The sequence below is a fragment of the Hydra vulgaris genome, chromosome 08 (genome assembly GCF_038396675.1).
Source record: "Hydra vulgaris chromosome 08, alternate assembly HydraT2T_AEP".
Lineage (NCBI taxonomy): Eukaryota > Metazoa > Cnidaria > Hydrozoa > Anthoathecata > Hydridae > Hydra > Hydra vulgaris.
This window is the reverse complement of record NC_088927.1, coordinates 48,223,583-48,250,369: the sequence shown is the minus strand read 5'-3', so window position 1 is coordinate 48,250,369 and position 26,787 is coordinate 48,223,583. Positions and strand designations below refer to the sequence as shown.

At 27.0% G+C, this 26,787-nt stretch overlaps 1 protein-coding gene across 1 annotated transcript in view; it reads left to right on the top strand.

Moving 5' to 3' along the window:
- The window catches only part of LOC100212704 (nuclear protein localization protein 4 homolog), a 42,983-nt gene extending 17,522 nt beyond the window's left edge, over positions 1–25,461 (top strand). Inside the window, exons 3-17 of the mRNA XM_065803854.1 lie at positions 1,621–1,733; positions 1,854–2,054; positions 2,137–2,185; positions 2,297–2,391; positions 11,275–11,398; positions 11,478–11,564; positions 14,797–14,889; positions 18,373–18,459; positions 23,178–23,376; positions 23,456–23,616; positions 23,815–23,886; positions 23,960–24,058; positions 24,264–24,377; positions 24,535–24,646; positions 25,203–25,461. Coding sequence (XP_065659926.1) covers positions 1,621–1,733; positions 1,854–2,054; positions 2,137–2,185; positions 2,297–2,391; positions 11,275–11,398; positions 11,478–11,564; positions 14,797–14,889; positions 18,373–18,459; positions 23,178–23,376; positions 23,456–23,616; positions 23,815–23,886; positions 23,960–24,058; positions 24,264–24,377; positions 24,535–24,646; positions 25,203–25,360 — 1,764 coding nt within the window. The 3' untranslated portion in view covers positions 25,361–25,461. The remainder of the gene's footprint in view (positions 1–1,620; positions 1,734–1,853; positions 2,055–2,136; positions 2,186–2,296; positions 2,392–11,274; positions 11,399–11,477; positions 11,565–14,796; positions 14,890–18,372; positions 18,460–23,177; positions 23,377–23,455; positions 23,617–23,814; positions 23,887–23,959; positions 24,059–24,263; positions 24,378–24,534; positions 24,647–25,202) is intronic.
- The last annotated feature ends 1,326 nt before the right edge of the window (positions 25,462–26,787 follow it).

The window sequence follows — 26,787 nt, the reverse complement described above, 5'->3', positions numbered from 1 at the left end:
TTAATGTCAGCAAATGTAAACGCATGCATATAGGTAGCAAAAATACTAGGCATATCTACACAATGTATGATTCAGTGCTAAGTAGAGTTAAACTACCAGAAACAAAAATTGAAAAAGATTTAGGAATTATGATTTCAAACGACTTAAAATGGTCTAGTCAAGTTAGTTATGCGTATGGTAAAGCTAATAAAATGTTAGGAATAATAAAACATTCATTTCTAAATTATTGTACACCTCTCTTGTAAGACCGCATCTAGACTACGCGAATTCAGTGTGGTGTCCTTATTTAGAACAAGATAAAAAAAAATTGAATCGATACAACGTAAAGCAACACGAATAAAATGTCTTCAAGGGAAAAACTATGAAAGTAGACTAACCTACTTTAAATTAACGACTCTTGAAAAAAGATGCAAACGTAATGACTTAATCCAACTTTTCAAAATAGTAAAAAAAATAGATAACTTAACATTGGAATACCCACCAGATTTAATAACTTCAAATACTAGAGGTCACAATTCGAGGTTTCATAGACAATTAATTAAAAATCCAAAGAGGTACTATTTCTTAACAAACCGTGTTATTAACAGCTGGAATAATTTAGATCAAAACATTGTAGATTCTAAAACACTTAAACAATTTAAATCAAAGTTGGACTTATTTTTAACATAAATTGGCTGTTAAAGCCTAGATTACCTAGGCTCCGTACATTGTCAATGTACATGTACACAGTTATTATTAAATAAATAAATACTTTTAATATACTAAAACTATTTAATAAGTAATTCAGCATATTATTTATATACATAATATTTTAAAATACTAATACAATTTAATAAGTTATTAAACATGTTTAAACAATCAAAATGTGTTCACATCTATCTACTACAAGGTATGTTATATAAATGATTGTAATTAAAGACGTTATGCTAATAAACGCTCCCTTTGTTTACTTTATTTGCCATACAGTACAGCGGTCGCGAATTTTAATGTCACGGGATAGAATACCATCTATATTAAGGCTAAACTTTTTTATTAAACTATCTTAAATAACATTAAAGTAGCTGTAAACATGTTGGTGTACAATTTTGTCTAATCAAGTAAATTGATATTATCTTTTAAAACTTAATTTCATAATAATCATGCTAAAATTTCAAGCAGAAAAATGTGAGAACAACAGACATTTGAGAAGTAATTTTTGTAATTGTTGAGTGAATTAATGACCTCACTAAGCTTGTTACAAATGAATTAAAAAAAAAAAATTTCTCTAATTAATCAAAAAAAAAGGAATGTTTTTTTTTAAATAAGTTTTGCTTTTTTTTTAATTTTTCTAACTTGAAAAAACAAATAATTACAATAAATAAATTATAAACTCATATTAAATGAATAATATATATTTACAGGTATTTATTTTTGCACCCCAACATTTTTTAGAGATTCAGGACAATTGGTGTATGCTGTAGTAAAGCAAAGATTTTATATTTGTGTCCTGGATTTAGGGGGATATTTATATATACTTGCAATTGCTTTTTTATTTTTTACTTATTTAAGTATTACTTACTTGCTATTGTTTAATTATTATTATATTTGTGATGACAAGAAAAGTCTATAACTAATTTCTAGGTTACTGAGTCTTTTGATCTGCCGCCGAATGGATGGTTACTATACAAAGACAGAGCTTATAAAGATGAAATAGCAAGAAATGCTAAAAAATCTCTAAGAATGTTGCATCTACAGTAATATATTTTTTTTTAGTTATTATTAATATTAATTTATATCATTACCTTATTGATTTTTTTTTTGGATTTTTTATTTTTTTATTTTTAAAAGTAAAGTTTTCTAGTTCTAATTGTTAGGCATGGAGATATGTTATATCTTCAAGATGTTGATAAAGATTTGCGTGAAAGCTTGAGTCATTCTTTTAAATCAGATGATTTCGGCAGTGTTGTCAATGATGAAATTAATGGTCAGCTAATAGTTAATACTGTTGAAGATGAAATAGACATACTTTTGTCCCACGAATCTGGGTTGATTCAAAGAAAGAAAGATCCTCAACTGTATGTATAGTTTCCTTAAATGACCACATATGTTTTTGTTTTCTTAAATGCTTGTTTTTATTGAAAATAATAATTTGTTTAGATGTAAACATAATAACCATGGGAAATGTTTGCACTGTTCTCCTTTAGAGGTTTATTTTTAAAATTTTAAATTTTGTTGCAATAAAAAAAATAATTTATCGTTTGTTTTGTGTAATTAAAATAGTTTAATTTTTTTTATTTTTTATTTAATGTGCTTCCAGCCTTATGATGAAGAATACTTGAAGAGTTTAAATCCTCCTGCAAAACATTTATCTTTTCATGCATATTTGAAGAAGTTAAAGAGTGGTGCAAGCAGGTGACTCACTTCTTAAGTATTTTTAAAAAGATTTTACAAATTAGTCAACTAAATTTATAACGTAATCCATTGGCTAAAAGCTGATTTTTACAATTTTAGGTTAGCAATTTTTTTCTGACCTTATTTTTTCTAATTGCCAAGACTGTTGTATAAAAATATATGCATGTATATATATGTGTATATATATATATATATATATATATATATATATATATATATATATATATATATATAGATATAGATATAGATATATAAATAAACAACTTTAAAAAGTATTCTACACAATAGAGTGCTCAATGTTCTTAAAAGAACAGAGCAATTATATACTAGTAGAAAATCACTTAACAAAAATTTTTTCCGTTTGACACTGTGTTTCATCAACAAAGATTCATCAGAAATGAATGATCAAATTAATAAAACTTCAATTTATACCAAAAATTAAATTACAGGAAGTTGCAAATGTCTTAACTACTGTAAATTTTCACACATTTGTGGAATTTGTTGACATTATTATAAAAAGAATTCTTTAGAAATGATTACTTATGCTATTTTTTTAAGTGTTTTTTTAAAAAGGGTAGTTAATGTAAATATTATTTGAACTCATTTATTTTTATAGTTTTTTAGGAGAAACTTATTTTCGTGCCTACATTTAGAAATTAATTCCGATTTTTTGTTTAATAAGCATTCTTGATTTGCATGTGTAATTATTTCAAATTTTTCTTGTAGGCATAGTATGCATTTTTTGGAAATATTGTTATATGCAGGCGCTGTTTTAAGGATGGACCAATTCAGTATAAAATCATAAATATTTTTACCTTTTAATTCCCATATATATTTTGACAGCATGGTGTCTTTTGAATACTTTTTATTTTTAAAAGATTGCTTATGATTGGCAAAACGTTTTTTCCATTCACCCTCTGTTATGCCAATATATTGTTTATCAGGTACATTCTTAGAGGAAACAACACATTTATATACCACATTTTTTGATAAACAACTTCCACTCATTGGACAATTGATTTTTTGTCCAATGAGTGGAAGTTGTTTATCAAAAAATTACTCTTATATGCATTTAGTTAGAGTGTTACTACTTTTTGAAGTTTATTGTTTTGTTTTGTTTTTCATAGCTTTTTCGCTAACAAATTTAAGTTAATTTGCCCCTTGTAAACAAAGTTCACAGTTTTGCGAAAATTAAAATTTTGAAGACAAGATTTTTTTTCCAGATATCGCAAATCAGGTTCATTTAATTCAACCCTATATATATATATATATATATATATATATATATATATATATATATATATATATATATATATATATATATATATATATATATATAGATATATATATATAGATATATATATATAGATATATATACATATATATATATAGATATATATTTTTAAAACAAAATTAAAATTAAGCGACATTTTTTTATATAAAAAACATCTCACGATTGCTTAATAAGGAAACAAATGTTTTTTTATTTAATAAAGAGTTTAATAAATTTTTTGTTTATATACTCTTGTCTTTATACTCTTGTCCAGTGCTGAACAGAAGGATTGGGGTTACAGGGGGCTATAGTCCCAGGCCCCGCAATGTTAGGGGCCCTGAAATAGTCAAGAAAACTTTTTTTTTAGTCATTTTTTATGGTGTGGCACATAAAAAGGCTTCCAATATAAAAATAGCCCCGGCACCAAAAAGTCAAGATTCTAATAAAACTAATGCTTGCTTTAGTTTTATTTAAACTAAATTATTTTATAAATAAAAAAGTTAATTTTTTTAATAACAATTTTATGTTTCTTGTGAAAATTTTAGCATATTTGAAACAATTCTTCTTAGTAAGATGAACAATCAAATAATTAAATCATTTTGTTACTGTAGAAATTAAACTAACTAGATAGAAATCAACTAAAAAGATAGAAATCAACTAAAAATATTTTATGAAGAGGAAACGGAACTGCTTCATAATATTGCTAATGATGTTTAGCGAGTGGGGTTTTTAATTTTAATTAGTATTTAAAACAGAAAAAAAAAACTTTAAGTTAAAGGTAATGAGTTTGTAAGAATTGCAACTGAAGCAAAAATATTTAGAGTTAGTAAACCAATATGTAAGAACTTAAAAACTTTTCTTTATATTTAATAACTTTCTAAATATATATATATAGAGAGAGTTGCAAAAAAACGTGTTTTTTTCCTCTTGCGTTTTTTTGGGTCAAAAAAACGTGTTTTTTGGGTGTTTTTTTGTTTGTTTTTTTGACTTTTTAAACAAGTTTTTTAATTTTCTTGGTAAATAATTTGGAAGAGTTTTTGTTTTATTCTGTCTATTTATAGTATATGATCATTATAATCACAAATATAATGTATAAACACCAGTTTAAAGTTAATGTTTTATTAAAAATTTAAAGAGCTATTTATTAAGTGTATTTATTAGGCGGTTTAGTATTAAGTTAGTTATAAATCTAGGTATATTGTATGAGAATGTTTATTTGTCATGTTTTACTTCTTAAATATTGCTGTACATCCTAAATATTACACTCATTATATACAAAAACTATACTTGTCCATGACAAAATAACCATTTTTCATAATTTAAATATACTAATATACAATATGATGCTTATTTTATATCAGACTTCAAATCTTTAAAGAAATAGACAACCCTAATATTTATTATGTAATAATTTAGTTTTACATTGTTTGTTACATATTTTGAATTATATTGCCAGTAACCCCTTATAAAAAAAACCTTAACTTTATTTAATTTACATATTCTAATATTTTTGAATAATAATGTTTTATTAGTTTTAATTCGTTATTAATTTAGTGCTAAGTAGTGTAGCACTGTGTAGTGTAGTATATACTCAATTAAAAAAAAGGATAAATATTTAAGCAAAAAAAATTCAATAATTTAGTAATTTTAACATGTATTTAAACTATAAGGTATTCTAATTAGGTGTGCTTTCTGAGTTCAAGTCTTCCTGCCCTAGACTACCTTCATCTAATGATTTATAAGCAAAGTCACTGTCACTTTCTATATTAACTGCTTCAGACTCTGTCCAAGGCATTGAAGTGCTAGGAACTTTATTCACACTTGCATTAATAATTTGAGGAGTACTTATGCTTGTACCATTTTCATAACTGGTGTTTTCAACATTTTCAAGTTTTAAATTTTGTGAAATGAAAACTAGTTTTCCAACCCTTTCAGTCGTCAAGTGATTTCTTTTTGCACTATGAATGTTAGAATAAACTTCTCTCACATACTGCACTTGAAGCTGGTAGCTGAAGAATTCTAGACAAACTTTTAATAGTTTTAATAGTTATGGGTTGAGTTATTCTACCTGCAGTCCAAATAAATGATTTTGAAAAAATACTACCATTTGATTGGTAAATAGCCAAGTCAAACATCATAATTTCTTTGTTTACTTCAGGCATACTTGCAGCAGTGTTGTGTATTGCCTCACATGCATCAATCTATAAAAAGATTTTTCTTTCAATAATTTTACAATTACTTTATTAATTTAAATAGTATTTTCAAATTTGAAAATAGTATTTAATATTATTCAAAATTTTTCCAAAATTTTACTTTTAATGCCCAAGCCATTTTAGCCTTGGGCATTAAAAGTAAACTTGGTTTTAAGAATCATATATGAATTATGTAAATACCTTTTGTTCTCCAGTCAAGATTCTGCCTTGAAATTTGGGATCTAGTATATTGGCAGCCAAGTGAATTTCTGTTAAACAAAAATCGTTTCTTTTCTTGAAGATTTTTTTGGCTTCTTCTTCCTTTTTTGAGAATGGGCTAACTGTTAAGTTTTTAGAGTAAAGTAATTTATTAAATCTATTTTTATGATTGTATAATAAAATTAGTTACATAGTTCAATTTTTTTTGTAATATACATTATATTTATACTTTTAGTTGTATTACCTAGTTCGCACAGGTAGTTTCAAGGAATGCATGTTACTACACCAGCTGATTTTTTTTGTATATCTCTAAATGCTGCAACAGATAAATGAGAATTTTTTTATCTCTTTAACAATATCAGTTACTTGTGACATCAAAACACTTAAAGTTGTCAATTTAAAAAATCTGTGAACAGTAAATTTAAACCATGTGAAATGCATCCATAGCAATGAAGATGGGGATAACAATCTTTTAGACGAGTCCATGCATTTTTCATATTTGCAGCATTGTCAGTCACAATGCCCAAAACTTTATTAGGATTAATTTCTTCTAAAACTTTCTTTATTTCATTTGCCATATATTCACCAGAATGGCTTAATGTTCCAACAATACAGTTTAGGATATATTATATACTGTACTATAGAAGTATTATAAACCTATTTACTGATATATTATTTCTGCTTACTGAAATGGTTTTCAGTGTTGTTTATTATAAATTTAATATCAAAATTATTTATAAAATATATGCATATTTTAAAAACTACCAGTCTGTTAAGTAAATCATTTTCTATTTTATGTGGAGTGACGATCCACTAGCATATATTGCTCTGGCTAGGTGTGTATCAATCAGTTCCTGTAAAAGATAATGTCATATTGGTACATCAGCCAATCATGAAACAAATCTTAAATCTATGCATCATGAACTTTTAATAAGCTAGTTGCCATATCAGTTAATTCTTCAATTAAATCTTAAAATTTAAAAAAATAAAACACACCTTTTCAGTTTTTGTCATACTGTCAAACACGGAACTTGGTGTTTTACTTCTACAAATTGATTCAGAAGAGGATGTTCCAAAAAAATCAGATCGTGGATTTTTTGCTTTTGGTTCAGCATCTCCAGAAGAGTTTTGCTGTTTTTGACTATGAACTAATTTATTTGCATATAGACTTTTTATTTCTTTAGGACATTTTCAACATTTTTCAATATGCTTAGTCATTTGAGTTCTGTTTTTAGACATAATGTCAAAGCAAAAAGAACATTTAACTCTTTCCATTTTGCTAATTTGTTTCATGGATATAAATAAATTGGCAACTATGGTTTTATTTCTCCCTCTTGTATGGCCTGCTTTACTCATTTTTAAAACTAAAATTTACTATGTTATGCAAAATATCTAAAATTTAAATATAATTAAATAGAGAACATAATTCTCTATTTAATTATATTTAAATTTTCAAACTCAAAACCTTATAAGTACAGTAAATTAATAATAATAATAATAATAATAATAATAATAATATATATATATATATATATCAAATATTAAATAAAATTAAGTAAATGTATTTAAGTATAATAAATTTAGATAAAAAGTGTTTATTGTGTCAATATATAACAATAAAGTCAATAAAAATTAAATAGAGGAAGATAAAGTTAACTAATAATTTTTTATACAGGACTGCTATAACCGTGTAAACCTAAGCATTAACAATAAAACCTTTAAACATACCAAAAGAAAAAGAATTTTAGTCAAATTCAACCTTTGTTTTCCTATATAAATCTGAAATTAAAATGTGTTTAATAATATTGCCATTAAAGTTAAATTTAGTAGCTTAAATGATGAATTTTTAAATATTTCCCAAAAAAACCAAAAAAACGGAAAAAAAAACATTGTATGCATGTTTGTGTTTAGTAAACAGAAACTTCTTTTAAGTTTATTTCATAATTAGTTTTATTAAACTTTGATGAATAAATCATAAAAATTGCTTTAAAAGATTATATTAGAATAAAAAACAGATGCACATAATTTCATTTACATAAAAAATACATACTTTTAACTAAAAAATAAGAATACACTAATAAAAATAAAAATCAATAGTACATAATAAACTTTCAAAATTTTGACAATTTAAAAAATACATATTTAAAACACTTATTTTTGTAAACAAGTAATATTAGTTTAAAAGATTTACAGCTTTGCAGATGTGGCTCTGAGAATGAGCCATAGTATTAAAGTATTAGTTCATATATGTTAAAACAGTATATGTTAGAAATATCCACAAAATTCGAATAATACAATTTTTATAACAATTCAGCAGTAAACTCTAGAACTTTATTTCGCTTAGTCAGTGTATTTTTTAAACCAATAGAATTAGTTTGTTCAAAGATTTGGCGGGTTTTTAGTGTTCACGGATATTCTTTTTATTCTTCCGCACCAAGATGTTTTGAGAACATTCAAGTTTATGTATGTTTCCATGTATGTCCGTAAAACAAAAATTTAAATAATCTTAAATGATCTTAAAACAACTACAAACCCTGGCCAGTTTTTCGCAACTTAATATTATTTCCGTGGTCAGTAATCAAGAGCGATCACTCCCGCTTCCTGACCAAGCCTGTAGGTATAGATATATATATGTGTGTGTGTGTGTGTGTGTGTGTGTGTGTGTGTGTGTGTGTGTGTGTGTGTGTGTGTGTGTGTGTGTGTGTGTGTGAGTTCCCTTTGCTGTGGCTAAAAGAACTTATGCAGAAGCAGGAAAACTCTGATAAAAACATCTTAGTTGTGGGTAAAAAGTTTATATCACAACTTAGTTGTGATATAAAACAATTTAGTTGTGGGTAAGTATAAGAGGAGCTTATAATCCGCAATTATGACATTTTTGGTATCCTCAAGGACATTGACTGCTAAAACAGTTTTCAAAAAATTATAAGTCATTTAGACTATCCGATATAATTTATTTATAAACTTTGGCATATATAAAATTCTGACATATAAAATTCGCCGAATGGTCACACACGAGCAGTGAACGCCTGAGGGAAGAAATGAAGTACATTAGAATAAAGGAGAATAATTTTTCAAACAAAGTATATTTTAACAGTTGTCAAGACAAAAATAAAGATTAATAGAGGAATATTTAAAATATAAATAAGACAGACAATGCACCTAAACAGTGCTAACAATAATAATTAAAAAAATAAAAAATAAAAATAAATAAATAAATTGTTATATAAATACTAATATGAACTAAGATAAACAAAAAATATATCACCAAACAAAAAATAAATAAAACAAAAAATACATTAAAAAATAAAAAGTATGCATACAACAATAAAAGGCCTCAGAATGGAAAAAAAAAACATTAATGCCAATGTGTAAACATAATTTGTGTAGTGATTAAGTAATAAACATCTCCTCAGAGTCGCGTCTATTATTACTGGCGTTTCGATGAGGATCAGCACTTATAACTAGTTTATCCCGTCAGACAAACGTCATTGCCACTTATGCTTTACCCCGCGACTTACGCCTATTCCATACTGCAGTAAAAAAGGATTCACTATAAATAGCCAAAACCCTACCATAACCAAATTTGTAAAGCACTAATATTTTTTTGATGACATGATAAAAAGTGTCGATCTACTGCACAATATAAATAAAAATAATAAAATAAATCACTTACCATACCACCGGTAGAAAAAACTAAGCACAATAAATTAAAATTCAAGTAAAAATGCCAAAAATAAAATTAAAACAACTAAAGTGTGTAAACAGAAAATACTAATAAATTAACCCCTAAGACCATTTAAACCATATAGGTACTTCCAGCACAAATAAATCCAAAACAAAACCCTTTTAAAATTAAATAAAACACAATAGAGTCTTCATTCGCTGTCATAGATACTTCAAACTCTAACGCTGTCATAGATACTTCATTCGAATTTGCTTTGTGATAGCATTACAATTAAAGTACAAACTCCTAATCTGCAAAACCAGTTAATGTCAGAAAGAGATCTGGTTTTAAATAATTACTTTAACTCCATAATGTCATATTTAAATGAGAAAAGCAACATTAATCATCAAAAAATGTATATAATATTTTTTGAAGAAATAATTAGCCCCTATATTCCATAAACTATAGCAACATATATAGTTTATGGAAGAGCCCTTTCATAAACTATATATGTATTTATAGTTTACAAAACTGTTAAAGAAAACCAATATAAATACAATAAAATAATCAAGAAAGATGCCATCACAATGACTCTGTGCCTAACCTTTTTGTTAAACACAGAGGTTCAACTCAAGGTTCTACCAATTAATAGAAACTTTTCTTTATTTATTAATTTAATTGACTTATTGGCAGTATCCAGAATGACAAAACATGCTGGATTGGCTTTGTTAATACAATCAATGTTATAATACTTTGTTAATACAATCAATTTTATATTAATAAAGATGTTGGAAAATTTCAAATTCACTTCCAGCAATCCTTCCAACAATCTATTTAAATTAAATGTTACGAGGAAAGTTAAGAAGGATGCTAAAGAGTGTGTAATCAGTTGACTGAAGACTTTATAAAAATTTGTTTGAGTCAGAAAAACATAAAGACAGGAGAAAAGAGAACTAGTTTAAATAAATAAAAAAATTTTGAGCATAAAAAAACAGTTAAAGTGAAAAGGAATTGTGTAAGGTTGTGTTTTGAAAGATGAAGCAAGAGATGATAGTTTACAGTGGCATGATAATTCTAGAAAGAGATACATCTGCACAGCAATGGGACAGAGGCTCAAACTCAGCTACCAAGGTTGGTCTACTTTACAATGTGTTTTTAAAGATTTTTTAAAAACAAAAGGGTATCATGAGAAGAACCAGGCCTTATATGACAAGTTTTATACCGAAATGAGGAATTAAAATAATTTAAGAAATTTTAATAGATGCTAATTTTGTATATATTCTCATGAAAACCATATATATATATATATATATATATATATATATATATATATATATATTTATATCAATATATTTATATATATATATTTATATCAATACATTTATATATATATATATTTATATCAATATATTTATATACCATTTACTATGTCAGAGTCAAATAAGATTAGATTATTTTAATTATTTATTTATATTATTCTTTTTAATAATTTTTAGTTATAAAATTTTTTGTAATTTGTATAATTATTTTAATAGGGGGAAGTTTGTAAATATGGAAGATTTAAATTGTAAAATTAAGCCTGGTTGTCTTGAGCACTCCCCTTGGCCAAAAGGAATTTGTACTAAATGTCAACCCAGTGCTGTTCTACTTAGCAGACAAGTATTTCTGATTAATCATAAAATGCTAATATTTATCTTTATGTTGTTGTTGTTTGTTGTCGTTTTGATATTTGTTATAGAAATACAGACATGTTGATAATATAATGTTTGAAAATCCAATGATAATGGATCGCTTCCTAAATTATTGGCGCAGTACTGGTTTCCAGGTTCTTTATTTATTCATATTATTAATAGATTTCTTTTTTTTTACTTGTTAAAAAGTTTATGTTTAAAGCTATGAAAAGTTTGTTTCAGAAAACTTTGTATAAATTATTACAAATAATTACAAATTATTATAAAATGTTATATAAGTTATTATTGTAATTATAATTATTATTCAATATATTTATATACCATTTTATATGTCGTCAAATAGGTTAGATTATTTTAATTATTATTAATTGCATTTGTAAATGGACATTTTAAAAATAGTTCAAATATATCAAGAATATTTTGGCATTTCTTGACCAAATTTGGTTTGGAAAACCAATTTCCCATAAAGCCCTTCAGATTTAGAGTTGAGAAATTCACTTTTCAATCAATCAACTTTTTCTTTTCTTTTTTTCCTCTATCATTTCTTTGTTTAAAATCGTGTTTGTTAAGATTCAATAATCTATTTTCAATTTTTTTTTTTTTATTTCAACATATTATATAAGGCGTTGCGAACGAAAGGGACACACCAACCAAAATCAAGTTTTGAGTAAATCGCGTTTGAAGTTTCTAGACTGAAATTTGCAAAGGGGCACACCAACTAAAATCAAGTTTTGATTAAGCGCGTGAAATTACACTTTTTCCTACCACGTGGTAGAAGAGTTTACACCCTCTGTGGTAGTTGGTGGTTTTTTTCAGACCCCTCTTTCGGACGAACGTTTTACTCGTTACCAAGTCTGTTTCTTCAGATTTTATCATGTGTAAATAACAAGAGATTTTCAGTCAGAAAGAGGCCCACTAACACATTGATCTTGTGTTATATTGTAGATGACAGACTAAAGTAAAAAATGGTTAAAGAAAACGGATTTTCGAAAATTGGTTGGTGTGCCCCTTTCGTTCGCGACGCCTCATATTAGAGTTTTTTGTTTTTTTTGTTTGTTTTTTCTGAACCCTAAAATTTTTGCTATATGATTCTGATGCTTTTATTAAATCTTACATTTATATTTCTTTTTCTATATTTGCATACAGTTTCCATTAAATTAAATTTATAATTATTGTAAAAGGACATTAAAAATTTGTAAAACTTAAAGACTTTGCAAATTGTTTTAAATTCTTCAAAATTTGTTTGAAATTTCCTGTTTTAAAAGATTATTTAAACAAGAGAATTTTAGAAGACTATCTTTCTCTTGTTCAAATAGATTGCATTTTAAAGTGAAATCCTAAAATAAAACTTGCATTTTTCTAGAAAATATTATACTTTAATATTGCTATAAATAAAATGAAAATTTAAAAAAACGATATTGCATTTTTCATATTCTATGCAAAATTTCTTGTTAATATAGTTTTTGGTTAGAAGTTTTTTATGTGTTAACAACGTAAATGGAAACATTGTTATATTTTTATTGAGTAAGTATTTTATATTAAAAAAAAATATATATTAATTAAAAAAAATCAATAAAAAAAAATTTAAAATCAAAAACTAATTGCGAAGGTCAAACTAAAAGCAATTACAATGCACTTAATTCGAGCCCTTAAATTAATATTTTTTTATTTTAAAAAATTTATGGCTAGATCATCTACTAGTTTGTTTTTTTTTTAAACAAATTCTCTCGCAACAAGGCTGCAAGCATTAATTAATATATTAATTAAGAATTGATTAATTGAGGGGGAAAAAAAAACGAGTTAAAGAGCAAACAAGAAGAAGACATGAAAATATTATATTTTGTAGTGAGAAAAACATAAAAGCAGGAAGGGATTTCAAAGCACTAATGTTAAAGAAAAAATGAAAATTTTTTTTAAATTGTTCTAGGTGAAACAAATGTTTGAATAGAAACAGTGTTAGTACTTGTAGAAAAAAGAAAAGATGTAACCATACAATTATTGGGCGATTCAAACAGCTTGAACAGGTCCAACAATAATTGAAATCTTTTTTGTCTAAATAAAGGAATGTCTTGTTAAAAGAACCAGCCCAAATATGACAACATTATTTCATGCAAAGGCAATTAAAATATACATAAAGGTAGAGAAAGGAATTAGGAGTAACAAAGTGGTGAGATAAAGATAGTCTAAGACAACTACTTAGCAATGGGTTATATTAGAAGTTTGTGATGAGAAGTTTGATGATGAGATATTAGAAGTTTGTGAACTAAGACTCAAAGCCCTTGCTACTGGGAAAATGCTATTGGGAAAAAAATAGGTCAAAGTTCTAAAAATATTAGTGAGAAGTAACTTTAGCAACAGAAGCAGGGGGGTTTGGTTTGTTTAACTTTGGATTGACTTTTTTCTTTGAGGTGACAGGAAGAGTGGTCATTTGATTCAAAAGATAAATTAGAGGTTCTTTACATTTGTTAAGTTAATATAAAATAATATAATGAAAAAAGAGTTTAAATGAGAAAATAGTTTAGTAACAGAAGCAGAAGCGATCTGCCATTTTGATTTGTAATGTGGCCTGATTTGGATGTTTAACAGTGGATTTGGATTTTTTATCTGGATTACTTTTTTGGAAGCAAAAGTGATTTGGATGTCTAACGGTGGGTTATTATCTATTTCTTTGGAATGACAGAAAAAGTGTAATTTTAGACTTAAGATTTGAATCAAAAGTTTTTATGCAAAAATTCTGCCATTCTCATTGGGAGATATCAGATCATGTATGAGAGATAAAATATTAGATATGCCTTTGTTAATGACAATGTTAAAGATTTTTGTAAAGTCTAAAGAATTTAATTTTTGAGATAAAATTTAGATTTCTGAGATAAAATTTAAATTTCTGAGATAAAATAAGAACTTAAGTAATCTTAAAACAGCCTTTTTTTGCATTTTTTTGCAATATTTTGGAATATTTTGGAAAAGTTAAAAAAAATAATTTTATTTAGAAATAGTAGCTGTGCAAGATGGTGACAATCATGGATTATTGGTTTGACTTGAAACTGACAAAAAGGATTAAAAGTTTCCATGCCTGCCTGAATCTATGAAGTTATGTATGAGACACTATTTTTAGTTGAGAGATTAAAGATATAAATCCCTAAATCAACATGAAAAAAATCACAAAATAAATTACTATCAGCCTAAACATATTAGAAAAAAATGCAATGATGAATAGATATAACCATATTAGAAAGAAATGCAATGATAATGTGAATGAATCTAATAGAAAAAATTAATAATTATGCATTAATTACTTTTAGTTATATTAAAATTATATTTATAAAGTTTTATCAATCTTTGAGTAGTTCATTTGATTTCTTATAGAGATTAGGCTATTTGTATGGAAAATATGAGAAGCATGACAATGTACCATTAGGAATACGTGCAACTGTTGCTGCCATTTACGAACCACCTCAGGTAAATAATTTTAATATATAGAACAAACTTCAACTTAATTATTAACTTAGGTACTTAAATTTATTGCTTTAATTTGCACTGATTTTTTTTTTTTTTTTTTTTTTAATATTATTTCTTGTGAAACTTAATATCAAGCCATAAGTCAAGAAGCATTTTTTTAAATAATAACACACAATCTGGTTTTAAGCGTAAAAAGAGAACAACAGGTGCAATATTTATTGTAAGGTCAGTTTAAATGAAATATTAGAAAGGTAAAAAGTGCTATTTGCGAACCTTGAAAAAGCTTTTAAGTATCAAGAGAGGTAGTTTGGTATTCTTTGAGATATTAAGGTATGAAGAGTGGCTGGTAACAGTTACAATTGTTATGTATGAAAATTTCACAACAGCAATAAGTAGGTGTGCACTAATAGTCTGAATTTCTGTCTAGCTACAAGAAGTGCAGGGGAAATGGTAGAGGTAGATAAAGAAAATCTAGGAAAGTGTGTTTTAAGTGACATAATCATTGACAAAATGACATTAGTTATAAAAATTTCAAAAAAGTAATTTGGGTAATTGTGTAATTTAATAATTTATCCAGTATATAAAAATGTTTTTTTGCATACTGGGTACATTACACCATGTCAAATATAAATTAGAGCCCAAAAAGCAATCTAATCACTGCCCGTTAGTTAATACACCAGTTCATTTGTATTTATTTTTTAACAATCAGCACATTCTCACATCTTTTACTATTAGTTTTCCTTTTTTCTAAACTTAAATTAAAAGAAACATAGTACTATTAAATTAAAAGAAACATATACTTATTAAACCAGAGCAGTGAGTTTTGTTGTCCATTACAATTCATACTTTCTCTTAAAGCAACTTTGAATAACTAATTGTTTTTATATTTTTTTGTTTTTGTTTTGTTTTTGCTGGAAAATGACATTTGTGGTTTCAAAAACTTTTTATACTAACACCCATTCAATTTTCTTTATTTTGCAATTTATTTAAATTTTTACTTTTCAAATTTCTACTGTCTAACTATGCTCTAACTATGAGCATAGTTAGACATTATATTTTTTACATTAACATACATAACAAACTTTTTTTTTATGTTGGACTATGCTCTAACATAATTTTCAACAATACAAATTTCAAGCCTCTTGTTTTTTGTTTTTTTTTTGTTTTACTTGCTGACTTATTAATTGGCAGAAAAGTTCATACACATTAATCTAATGCAGGTATGGGCAGCCTTTGATATGTTGTAGTCCAAACTTTAGTGTGCAGTTTATTAAAATAACAAAATTAAATTAAAAAAATAGTTACAACATTATAAGTTGTGAAACTTGGAATTATAACAAACTATGAATATTAAATAGCAACACTGAAAAAAATGAGACACTTGAGCTTGAATTAGGGAAACTAATTTAATAATGTTTGATTAATTATATATAATTAATTTCGCTAAATTGCTGTCAGTCAGTTTTTTATGATGTTTTAGTTTATTAACTTTTATTATTGAAAAAAACTGTTCACATTTATAAGTACTACTTATCACACAAATTAATCTTTTTGCGAATTTTCTAAGCTGCATAAAATGGTCATTTTTTCAAGGTATTTTTTTTATAAATTGGACAACTCCACATCTTCAAATTTAGATTTTAGGAGTGAATCTTCTTGAATCTCAATATGTATATTACTTTTTGTTGGCAAATAAATTAAAACAGTCTTCTATGTTTTTGATATTGCTAAATCTGTTTGAAAAATGCTGTGACAGAAACTTTTGTTGTTCGTCACAGAGAGCAAAAGCAATATTTTCATGCACAGAGAGTGAAATGGTAACTGTTACCAGATAGCATATGTGCCTCCCACGAGCAGGTTTTTTTTCTGAAACGCTTTCAAATGGCTGTACAAATCATTTACTAACTGTCCTTGGTTTTAACGTTTCAAATCATTCAAATAACCTGTAAGGTCGACCTGAAATGTTACATATCCATTTTGGGTCACTCAATTAAGATAGTGATTTATCTTGTATTAGTATAAAGTTTGCTATCTCATTTCACATCACATAAAACCATTTTAGCATTTTCCCTTTGCTTAGCCATCTGATTTCACAATAATATGTTATGTTGTCATATTTTTAGTGGATGTAAAGCAAGCAATTCCTCAGTAACAATGAACTTTTTTATCAACACCTCAAATAAATATAGCCAGTTGAGCTGTGTTAGACAAATTTTGTCTTTTTTTTTTTTTTTTTATCTTTGCTTACAACAAGACTGCAAGCAACCACTAATTAAAGTTGGAAGTTAGTGGAAGAGAAAAGATGAAGATTGTAGAGCAAGATAACGATTGACAGACAACTTAAAGGATTGCAAATTATATGAATCAGGAAAGCAAGATGAAGGAAGCAAATTCCAAAGAACTGATGTTCGAAGAAAAAAACTAGACGAATAAGAGTTTTTGGAGCACTTAGGAACAGACACAGAAAAAGGATGAGACTTAATTGAATGACGAGTAACACGAGAATAAATTTTAGTAGATGGCACAAGAGACGCTAGCTCTTTAGAGCAGCGCCCATTATAGTATTTATAGAAAAGAAAAAAAAGAGAAGCAACATTATGACGATGTGATTGGTTGATTGGTGATAATGGTGACGATGTGATAATGGTTGGAGGTTGCCTGCAAGAGCAGGTTTATTTTTGTTTACAATGCGTTTTTGGCCTTTCAGTGAGTGAAGTGTAGGATTCTTAGTTGAGTAATGCTTCTTTATATTAAATTCTTCCACTGAAATGGATTCATTACACAGCAAACAAATAGGCTTACCATTGTGCAAGTAAAAAAGAATTCTGCAGTTCATTTTTCTTAAAACTAATGACCCTCTTTATCTACTTTTCATTTCTTTCCGCCAAATGTCATTTTTGTTTACTTTTCGTTTGATAAACTTAACACTTTTCCTACCAGGCGTTTTAACAAAAACTTCTCAAATGAACTTATATAATTAAAAGTTAAAATGAACTTTTAATTATATAAGTTTTTAATGCACTTCATTTAACATTTAAATGTGAATGAAAATGGACCATTGTTTTTATAAATAACAACTAAAACATTGACATTAATTCTGACCTCAAGATTATAAGACAGTTAAATCATGCTTCCAGAGTTTTAAAATCTGTAAAAGTAAATTATTGGCAATAAAGATTGATGATAAAAAAATCTGGAAAGAACAGAAAATTATGATCAGATAAAAATCTATGAACTGTTTTATTTTTTCTTAAGTTGTAATCTAATTAAAGTTTTAATATTGTTTTGCTTCTTCTGAGGCAATGCTTGACAGAATTTAGAATTTTTTTTTAAAAGGATAATATTAAAGATCAATTTAAAGTTTAAGGGGTTTGAACAACCTCTAAAATAATTTTTATAATTTAATTTTATAAATCCAGTGTCATTTGATTAAAATTTTATTTTATAACCCCCTTAATACAAATTTTTCTTTTTTTTTTTTAGGAAAATACTAAAGATCGTATCCAGCTTCTTGAAGACAAGCATGATGAATTTGTAGAAATATTAGCTTCATATATGGGATTAAGAAGGGTAAAAATATTTTGTCTGATTGTTTTTGTATTAGCTGGTGAACTTTTTGCCTTCTTTGCTTTGTTTGCAAACTTTTTTAATAAGTATAAATTTAAAAGTATCTTTTAAAGGAAAAATTTTAGATCATGTTTTGGAGTCATTGAAAGTTAACATTTAAAAATATAAGAAAGACATGATCTTGTTTATTTTATTTATGCATATATAGTAAATTACATATATATGGTCATATATTTTTATTAACTATATATATTTACTAGGGTCCGTCAAAAAAAGCGAAAGTCATAGTTGAACATTCCATGGTTTCTTATATTGTGAATTTAGGTGTTAGTACAACCCCTGGAAAATTTCAGACTCATAGATACACTGCTAAGCCTTGCACTTTAGGATTGAAAGTCGCTTTTTTTTTTTTAAATAAGGCGTCGGGGTGATCAGGGGCCTGAAAGAAAAGTTTGAAAACTTTTGCAAAAATACCATGGTATTTTAAATCATGTATTAAGGTGTTAGTAAGACCCATGAAAAATTTCAGACTCATAGGGACACTGCTAAGCCCTCCACTTTGGACTTATAGAAAACCCACATATCAAAAACTAATTTTCCTCAAAACAATTTTTTATATATAACGACAACTTATGTGTACTGCTGATGACGGTTGTATTTAGTATGCTTATCATTTTTTAGAATTTGTTATTTTTAGCTTGAAGTATTAAAAAACTGTTGAAAAGAGAAGTGTTTCTTGTAGGAGGAAGAACAGAGGTGTTAGCTAATACTAAACTTCTAACTAATAGAAGTGTTTTAAAGTATTACCATTACAGGCTTCTCATAAAGCACAAGCAAAATTCAAATGTCTCATCCAGTGATGTGAGTTCTTGTTCCCTAAATGATAAATATCAAGCAAGCTGCACGAAAGAAACTTGATGTCTAAAACGAAAAGTATTTTTGTGTTCTTAACCAAGTGAAGAAAATCTGGTCGAAAGAGAGGTTGAAAGCAGAGATTTCTTTCCTCATCCAAGGTCAAGCAATTAGGTACCTAACTAATAATTTCATTATGAATATAAAATGATATATCAATTAAGCAGCTTATATATATGTAAAGATGTTAGTGGACCCATCTAAATATATATAGTATCATTTATTTAGGACAAAAAAAGTGGCTTTAGAAGCTGCAAGAAAGAAACTGGAAAAATCTAAGCATCACATTGGTGCAAATTGGTGCAATTAAAAAAAGTAGGTACACAGAAGGAGGAGGAGTTTACAAACAAGTTAGATAATTTGTTTGATATTGCTTGTAAGGATTGTGATGAGCAAATTCTGAAAGATAGCAGCAAGTATATAAAGGAGAGGTTGGAAAAGATAAGCTGTATTAATGCTGATAACAATTTTGAACATACTAATCTAATTGAGGAAGTAGATGAAATTTTTGTTATTCCTGGAATAAAAGGTTCTGATTTTATACCTCTTCTTATTCCAAAAAGAATTTGGAAGGACATAGGAATTGCCTTGTCAAGGTTTGGAATCTCTTCAACTGCAGCAGTAGCAACACTGGCTACAATCATAAATAATAGTGGAGGTAGTATTGATGACTTCTCAATATCACAGAGCAGTTTGCTTTTTTAGCAAGATTTATAAACTCTTTTTTGATTTTCAAAAAATCAAAAAAGAGTTTATAAATCTTGCTAAAAATAAATGTCTTACTTTACATTTTGATTCAAAAATAATGTCTGAAAATACAGGTCAAGGCAGAAAAAAAATTTAGAGAGTAGTTGTTATTTTTACCTGTCCAGGCATTCGCGATGCTCAACTTATTGGCATTGTACCTGTTGACAATGGTAAAGCAAGTACACAAGCAAAAGCAATTCAAAAAATCCTTGAAGAATGAGAATTATTTGATATGGTTGAATTTCTATCATTTGATACAACTGCCACAAACACTGGATGGTTAAATGTTGTTTGTACACAACCAGAGAAGTGCAGAGGGAAAACTATGGGGTGGTTAGCTTGCAGGCATCATATGTATGAGCTTTACGTCAAGGTATCAAGTATAATTTATTTTTACTGATATTTTATGCAAGAGCCAAATGTAAATTTAAGAATATTTAAATCAAGACTTGTCAGTATTATTGACTGTAAGGACAAAAACATTAGGTCCATTTGAGCCACTGTTTGAGAAATTGAAACAGTTCGAATGAAATATTGAAGAAGGGGATATGTTACACAGATCTTAAGAGATTTAATAAAGAGCCAGGGACTTTTTTGTCAATCAAGGTAATTGGTGCCATGATTTTTTGTTAGATATTTAAGATATTAGTATAAAACTAAATCTTTAAATTATATTCCAGGCTTCTGAAGTTCTGTCATTTCTCCAAACTTGCCTTGATGATCATTTCTTTCTTCAAGGAGATTATAAATACCTTGTTCAACTCAGCATTGTTTGGCTTGGGGGATGAGTAGCCAACTTCAAGTTCCGTATTCCAATGGCTTGTAATCATGCCTGGTTTATGGCTGAAGTTATTTATTATTTAACGCTTGACCTTCTACTTCCACAAATTCCAACCCTTGCACCTAATTTGGTAACTGCTACGGAAGCAGTTGTTATTAAACCCTTGGCCAGAACTGCTCCATCTCCACACCTACAAGCCATTGATGATATGATTCAGTACATAGATAGAAACCCTAATTCTGCTAAGGCATTCTTCAATTCAATGCAGAATCATTTGTGGTATCTAACTGAAAGATTTGTTGTACTGTCTCATTAATGAGGACTTACCAGAAGATGTTTGACAAGCTGTTGCTCTTCAGCTTTACAAAACTCCCAGGCCAGAGATAGCATATTCATACAAACTAGGTAAAGCAATGCCACAGATTGTTGTAAAAGGTCATACTAAACTTCTTTCTGAACTTGTCGGAACAGAGAGTTTGTTTTTATTTGATAAATTGAAACTCACCATGTTCTAAATGGAATGGATTAGAATAAATCCATTAAATTGGGAACTCTTTCCTGGATTTCTGAAATACAAAGAATTTGTACTATCTCTCCATGTGGTTAATGATTGTGCGGAAAGAGGAATTAAACTTGCCCAGGATTTTTCAGGGTCTTTAAGGCATGAAAGTGACAAGCAGGCAAATCTTTTAGCTGTTGCAAGCCATAGACAAAAATTCAAAAAAACAAAGATTAAATTATGTTTTAAAGGTATTAAATAGTAGCATAATGGTTTAATCTTTTCACTACCGAAGATATATTTGGAAGAAATGCGATACTTTGAACCTAATAAAATACTTGTTTTATTGAATTATCAAAAATAAGAAATAATAATAAGATTGCTTATGTTTTGATTTTACAAAACTTAGTTTGCTGTAAGATATAAGAAATGTCTGCTAACTAGCACTGAGTAATTTGTATGTCATAATTAAAAAACTGTTTTAAAGAAAATTAGTTTTTGGTATGTGGGTTTTCTGATGTTATTGGAGGATATAGCTGTGTACCTACGAGTCTGAAATTTTTCATGGGTCTTACTAACACCTTAATACGTGATTTAAAATACCATGGTGTTTTTGCAAAAGTTTTCAAACCTTTCTTTCAGGCCCCTGATCACTCCGGCACCTTATTTTATAAAAAAAAGCAACTTTCAATCCTAAAGTGCAAGGCTTAGCGGTGTATCTATGAGTCTCAAATTTTCCAGGGGTTTTACTAACACCTAAATTCAAAATAAAAGAAACCATGATATGTTCAATTATGACTTTCATTTTTTTTGACGGACCCTAATATAAAAATGAGGTCGGCAATTTATACCCAACCTTATTTTTCTAATTTCAAGGGTAATTATGTTTATACTATTAATGTCTTTATTTTAATCTAAAAGTTTTCACTTTATAATATTTAAAAAAGATCAAAGTTCTAAAGATTTTTAACCCAAGCTTAAATACTTCAAATCATTTAAAAATTTGAAATGTTGTTATTATTTAATGTCTACTAAGCAAATAAAACATTTAAAGAAGATTATCATTTAAAAGGATTTGAACCCTCCATCCAACACTTAACTAACAGTCGCACCTCACAAATGTAGCAATAAATCAACCTAAGCACTTCACAAACTTAGTTACATACGAAAAATTATTTAATTTAAAGTATTAATTGAGATGCTTTTAAATTAAATTAATTATGTTTGAACGATAAATTGAAATGCTTATAAATTAAAAAATATTTTATCTTTATACTTTTATTTTTTCTGGTTTATCCTTTATTTTAATATTTGTTAACTTTGTTTCTCTTTTTAATTTATGGTTTGTTTATTTTTAATTTTCTCAATAACTTAGTTTTTTTTTTTTTTTTCAGTGTATTTTTTAAATGCGCAAATTATCTAAGTATGCAAAAAAAAAAGTGACCAAGTTGTACAAGAAAATATTTTATTTGTGGTCAATTAATGTAACCGCACGCCTACTTAAAAGGCTTGTGTGTCATTTGGAAAGAGAATGTAATTTTATGTAAATATAATCATGATACTTAATTTTGACTTAAATTGTCAAAGTGTTAGAAATGTTCTTTTTTTTCCCTTTGCACTAAATAGAACACAGATTAATTTTAGTCAGATCTAATAAACGGAGGGGGGCGAAGGGTTAATAAAGGATGAGGGGGGACACTCTTATAATAATAAAGGTTTTTTATAAAGAATAATCTCTCTTGCACTTCCCATTTTGATACATTTTTTGAATATTATTATCAGGTTGGTTGGATATTCACAGATTTATTACCTGATGAAGAAAATTCTGGTTTGGTCAAACATTTAAGACATAGTAAAAGTCACTTTTTAAGTGCTCAAGAATGCATTACAGCAGCTCACTTTCAAAACAAGTATCCAAATTCTTGTAGAGATTCTTCAGCTGGAAAGTTTGGCTCAAAATTTGTTACGGTTTCTGTATCGGGTAAATTGCAAAAAAGAAAAATTTGTGTTTAATCAATATATATGAAATAATTATTGCAAAGTTGAAAATTTTTTTAAAGGTCATGAAGATAAGCATATTCATTATGATGGTTGGCAGGTATCAAACCAATGCATGGCACTTGTTCGTGATGGATGTTTAGTGCCTACAATAGATGATCCTGCTCTTGGTTATATAAAAGAATCATCTAGTGACCAATATGTTCCAGATGTTTTTTATAAGGCAAAGTTGATCTTTTTACATTTTATTTGTTGTTGTTTACAATTGATGTGTTGTTGTTTACAGTTAATCATAATATTTTGTTTGAAAAACTTTATTTGTAATTGATAGGACTTTATTTGATTATTTCAAAATTATTTCAAAATTATTTCAAAAAGAAGACTTTATTTGATTATTATGTAGAATTAATTAAATTTATAGGAGAAAGATGTGTATGGCAATGAAGTTACTCGTATTGGAAGACCAATGCCGATGGAATATTTTTTAATAGAAGTATGGTTTTATTAATTTTTCCTTTAGTAAAAATTGTACTTGATTTATTTTAATTATTTGTTACTTTTCATAGGTACCTGCTGCTTTTCCTATAGAACCACAAAATACATTTGTTGGGTGCAGGGATTCGCCATTTCCTATTGAGAATAGGTTACAGATAGGAGAAATTCAGGTGCGTTTGATTTACCTATTTTTATTTTAAATGTTTTAATGTTTTCTTAAACATTTCGAAGAAAACTAATAATATATCAAATAATTTTATTATATATAATAATATATATAAAATTTTTAAGATAAAATTTTATTATAGTTTAGATATTAGTGAGATTTTCTTGAATAAATCTTTCTGATAGAGGGCTAAAAATATTTTTTCTTAGAACTTTGATGTGTTTGCGCAATATGTCCAAACGATATCTTCAAATATAGTTGATGGATTTTCAGATTTTCATTTCTTATTATACATGTTTACCAATGATATGCTTCCAATGAGGGTATTTGCAATGAATATATATATATATATATTTTTTTTTTCAGAATACTATTTTTATTAATTATTTTTTATCACATTTGAATATTAATCTGAAATTATTAAAAATTAATTTAATACTGCTTTTGTATAATTTTTTTGTATTTTATTTTTGATTTTAGAGCATTCTTAATGACATATGTAAAGCTCTTAAATCAAAAGATGAAAATTTGCTGCGAGATTGTTTGGAAAAAGAAGAATGGAGAACAGTGGTACAACTCATTCAAGCACACGGTATACTATTTTTTTAACACGGTGCACTATATTTTTTGATACGGTATACTGTTTTTTAATACGGTACACTGTTATTTTTAACACGGTATATTATTTTCTTTAGTAGACTCTGTGTTGTGTATGAAAAATTAATTGTACTATATATTTTATTTTTGTGTGTGTGCATAAGATTGTATTTTTTATGCAAACATGGTTAAATTGTGAGGAAGACCAGAGCTACTTTTAGTAAATCATTTTAAAACAAAAAAGAAAATTTAGATTGCATGCATGCTATTGAGTGAATCAGATTAGTTAAATGCATTTTAATATTAATTTGGAATGTTTATGTTTTTAACTGTAATAATGAAATTATTAGGTATTAGGTAGTATTAGGTTCTAAAAATTTATGTACGCAACTAAATGAAAAATAGGATTTAGTTTTAAAATTTTGAATTTCTAGACTTTTTTTTTATTAAAAAAATTAAACTGATATTAAATTTTTATACGATATAACAAATGCTTTCTTGTATTATATCTTATTGTTACGCATTTAATTAAAAATGATTTTATATCATAGTTCATTCCCCGTTTGAAAGTGCTGCAAATGGAAGGGGCTCTATGGAAATGATGGACACCGACTCAGTAGACATGACGGGATGGACATGTAGACATTGCACTTATATTAACTCGCCTTCGTGCGATGCTTGTGATATGTGTTCTTTACCAAATTCTTAAATATTGTGAATCTTAAAATTTTTAATCCATTGCTTCTGTTTGTTTTTGTAACCATTATGAAAAAAATTGACAATTTAATATAGTTTATTTATTCTGCAAAATTTATAGCTTTTTTTTTTTTGTTTTGTTTTTTATTATTATTATTATTTTGTTTAGATTAATTTATGGATCATTAGGGTTATAATAAAAAACAGTTTTTTGGCTTGTAATAGGAAAAATGAACATTTTAATACTAATTAAGAAAATCATATATTTTGTTCAATTCATAAAAGAGCGTAACTTCATAAAAAGATTTAAGATTTTAAAGCTTCTAATTACAAATAAATTTTTTTTCAATTTTCTGTAAAAAATACGATTTAAAACAAAATTTGAAAAAAGGCATTTTTTTAAAGACGCTTTTTAGCAATATCTTTCTTCAAAAGTTTACATTTAAAAAAGATTTACAAAATCTTTGTAAAATTTTACTTCTTTTGAGGCCCAACATGATATACCGTAAGATGGGGTAACATTGGCCCAACTTTTTATATTTTTTTGGAAAAAGAAATTACTGATACTTTAAAATACTTTTAAAAAATTATATATTGGTGTTTTAAGTGGCCGGTTTGGTTAAATTAACACAGTCCTTTAATTTATGACTATTTTTAAAACTCCAAATAGTATAAAGTCACTTTGTTATTTTAAAATCTTGGGTTAAAGTTCTTGGATTGGGGAAACTTTGGCCCATATTTATAAACCCAATGTTTCACATACATTGAATCAGGTTAAAGTTAAACTAATGAAAATTATTGGTATGTATGTTTGTCATGTATGTTTGCATTAAGTTTTACTTAGTTTTCAATTTAAAGCATTCCTGAATTCTGATGAGAAAAGAAAAATCAATGAAAAAAACAATTGTTAAGAAAAGTTACATTTTTATATTACCAAACTCTAACATCATGGACTACAATGTTAGACAAAGTCTTCTTTGCACTTAAAGTCATATTGAAGTGTAACACTCTTTCCAGCAGGCAGGCAGCTGAGTTTTTTTGTGTGTGACTATTTTTAGTAATAAACGGAAAGTTTCGCCGACAGTATTTTTATCTACAGGTTGGTTTTTAGGCAAGTAGTTTAGCCGTTCTTGATTATACAAGAGAGAAACTCCATATTTTTCAAACCCAGCCATCAAAATCTCTTCTTGATCTTTTCATAGGTGCAAAGAAACCAACATCCAATGGTAGAGTTACCTAGGTTAAATTAATAGTGGTGATCACAAAGAAAGGTGTTCTTATTTTGTGATCACCACTGTATTTATGTATGCATGTATACTAGGGTTATGACTTGATATTTTTGCAAAATTCTGTACTTCCTGTGGTCATAAATGATGAACTTTTGTGGCCTGATTATTTATAAATTATTATTTGAGCTTGTTATAAAATTAAAGTTCCTGC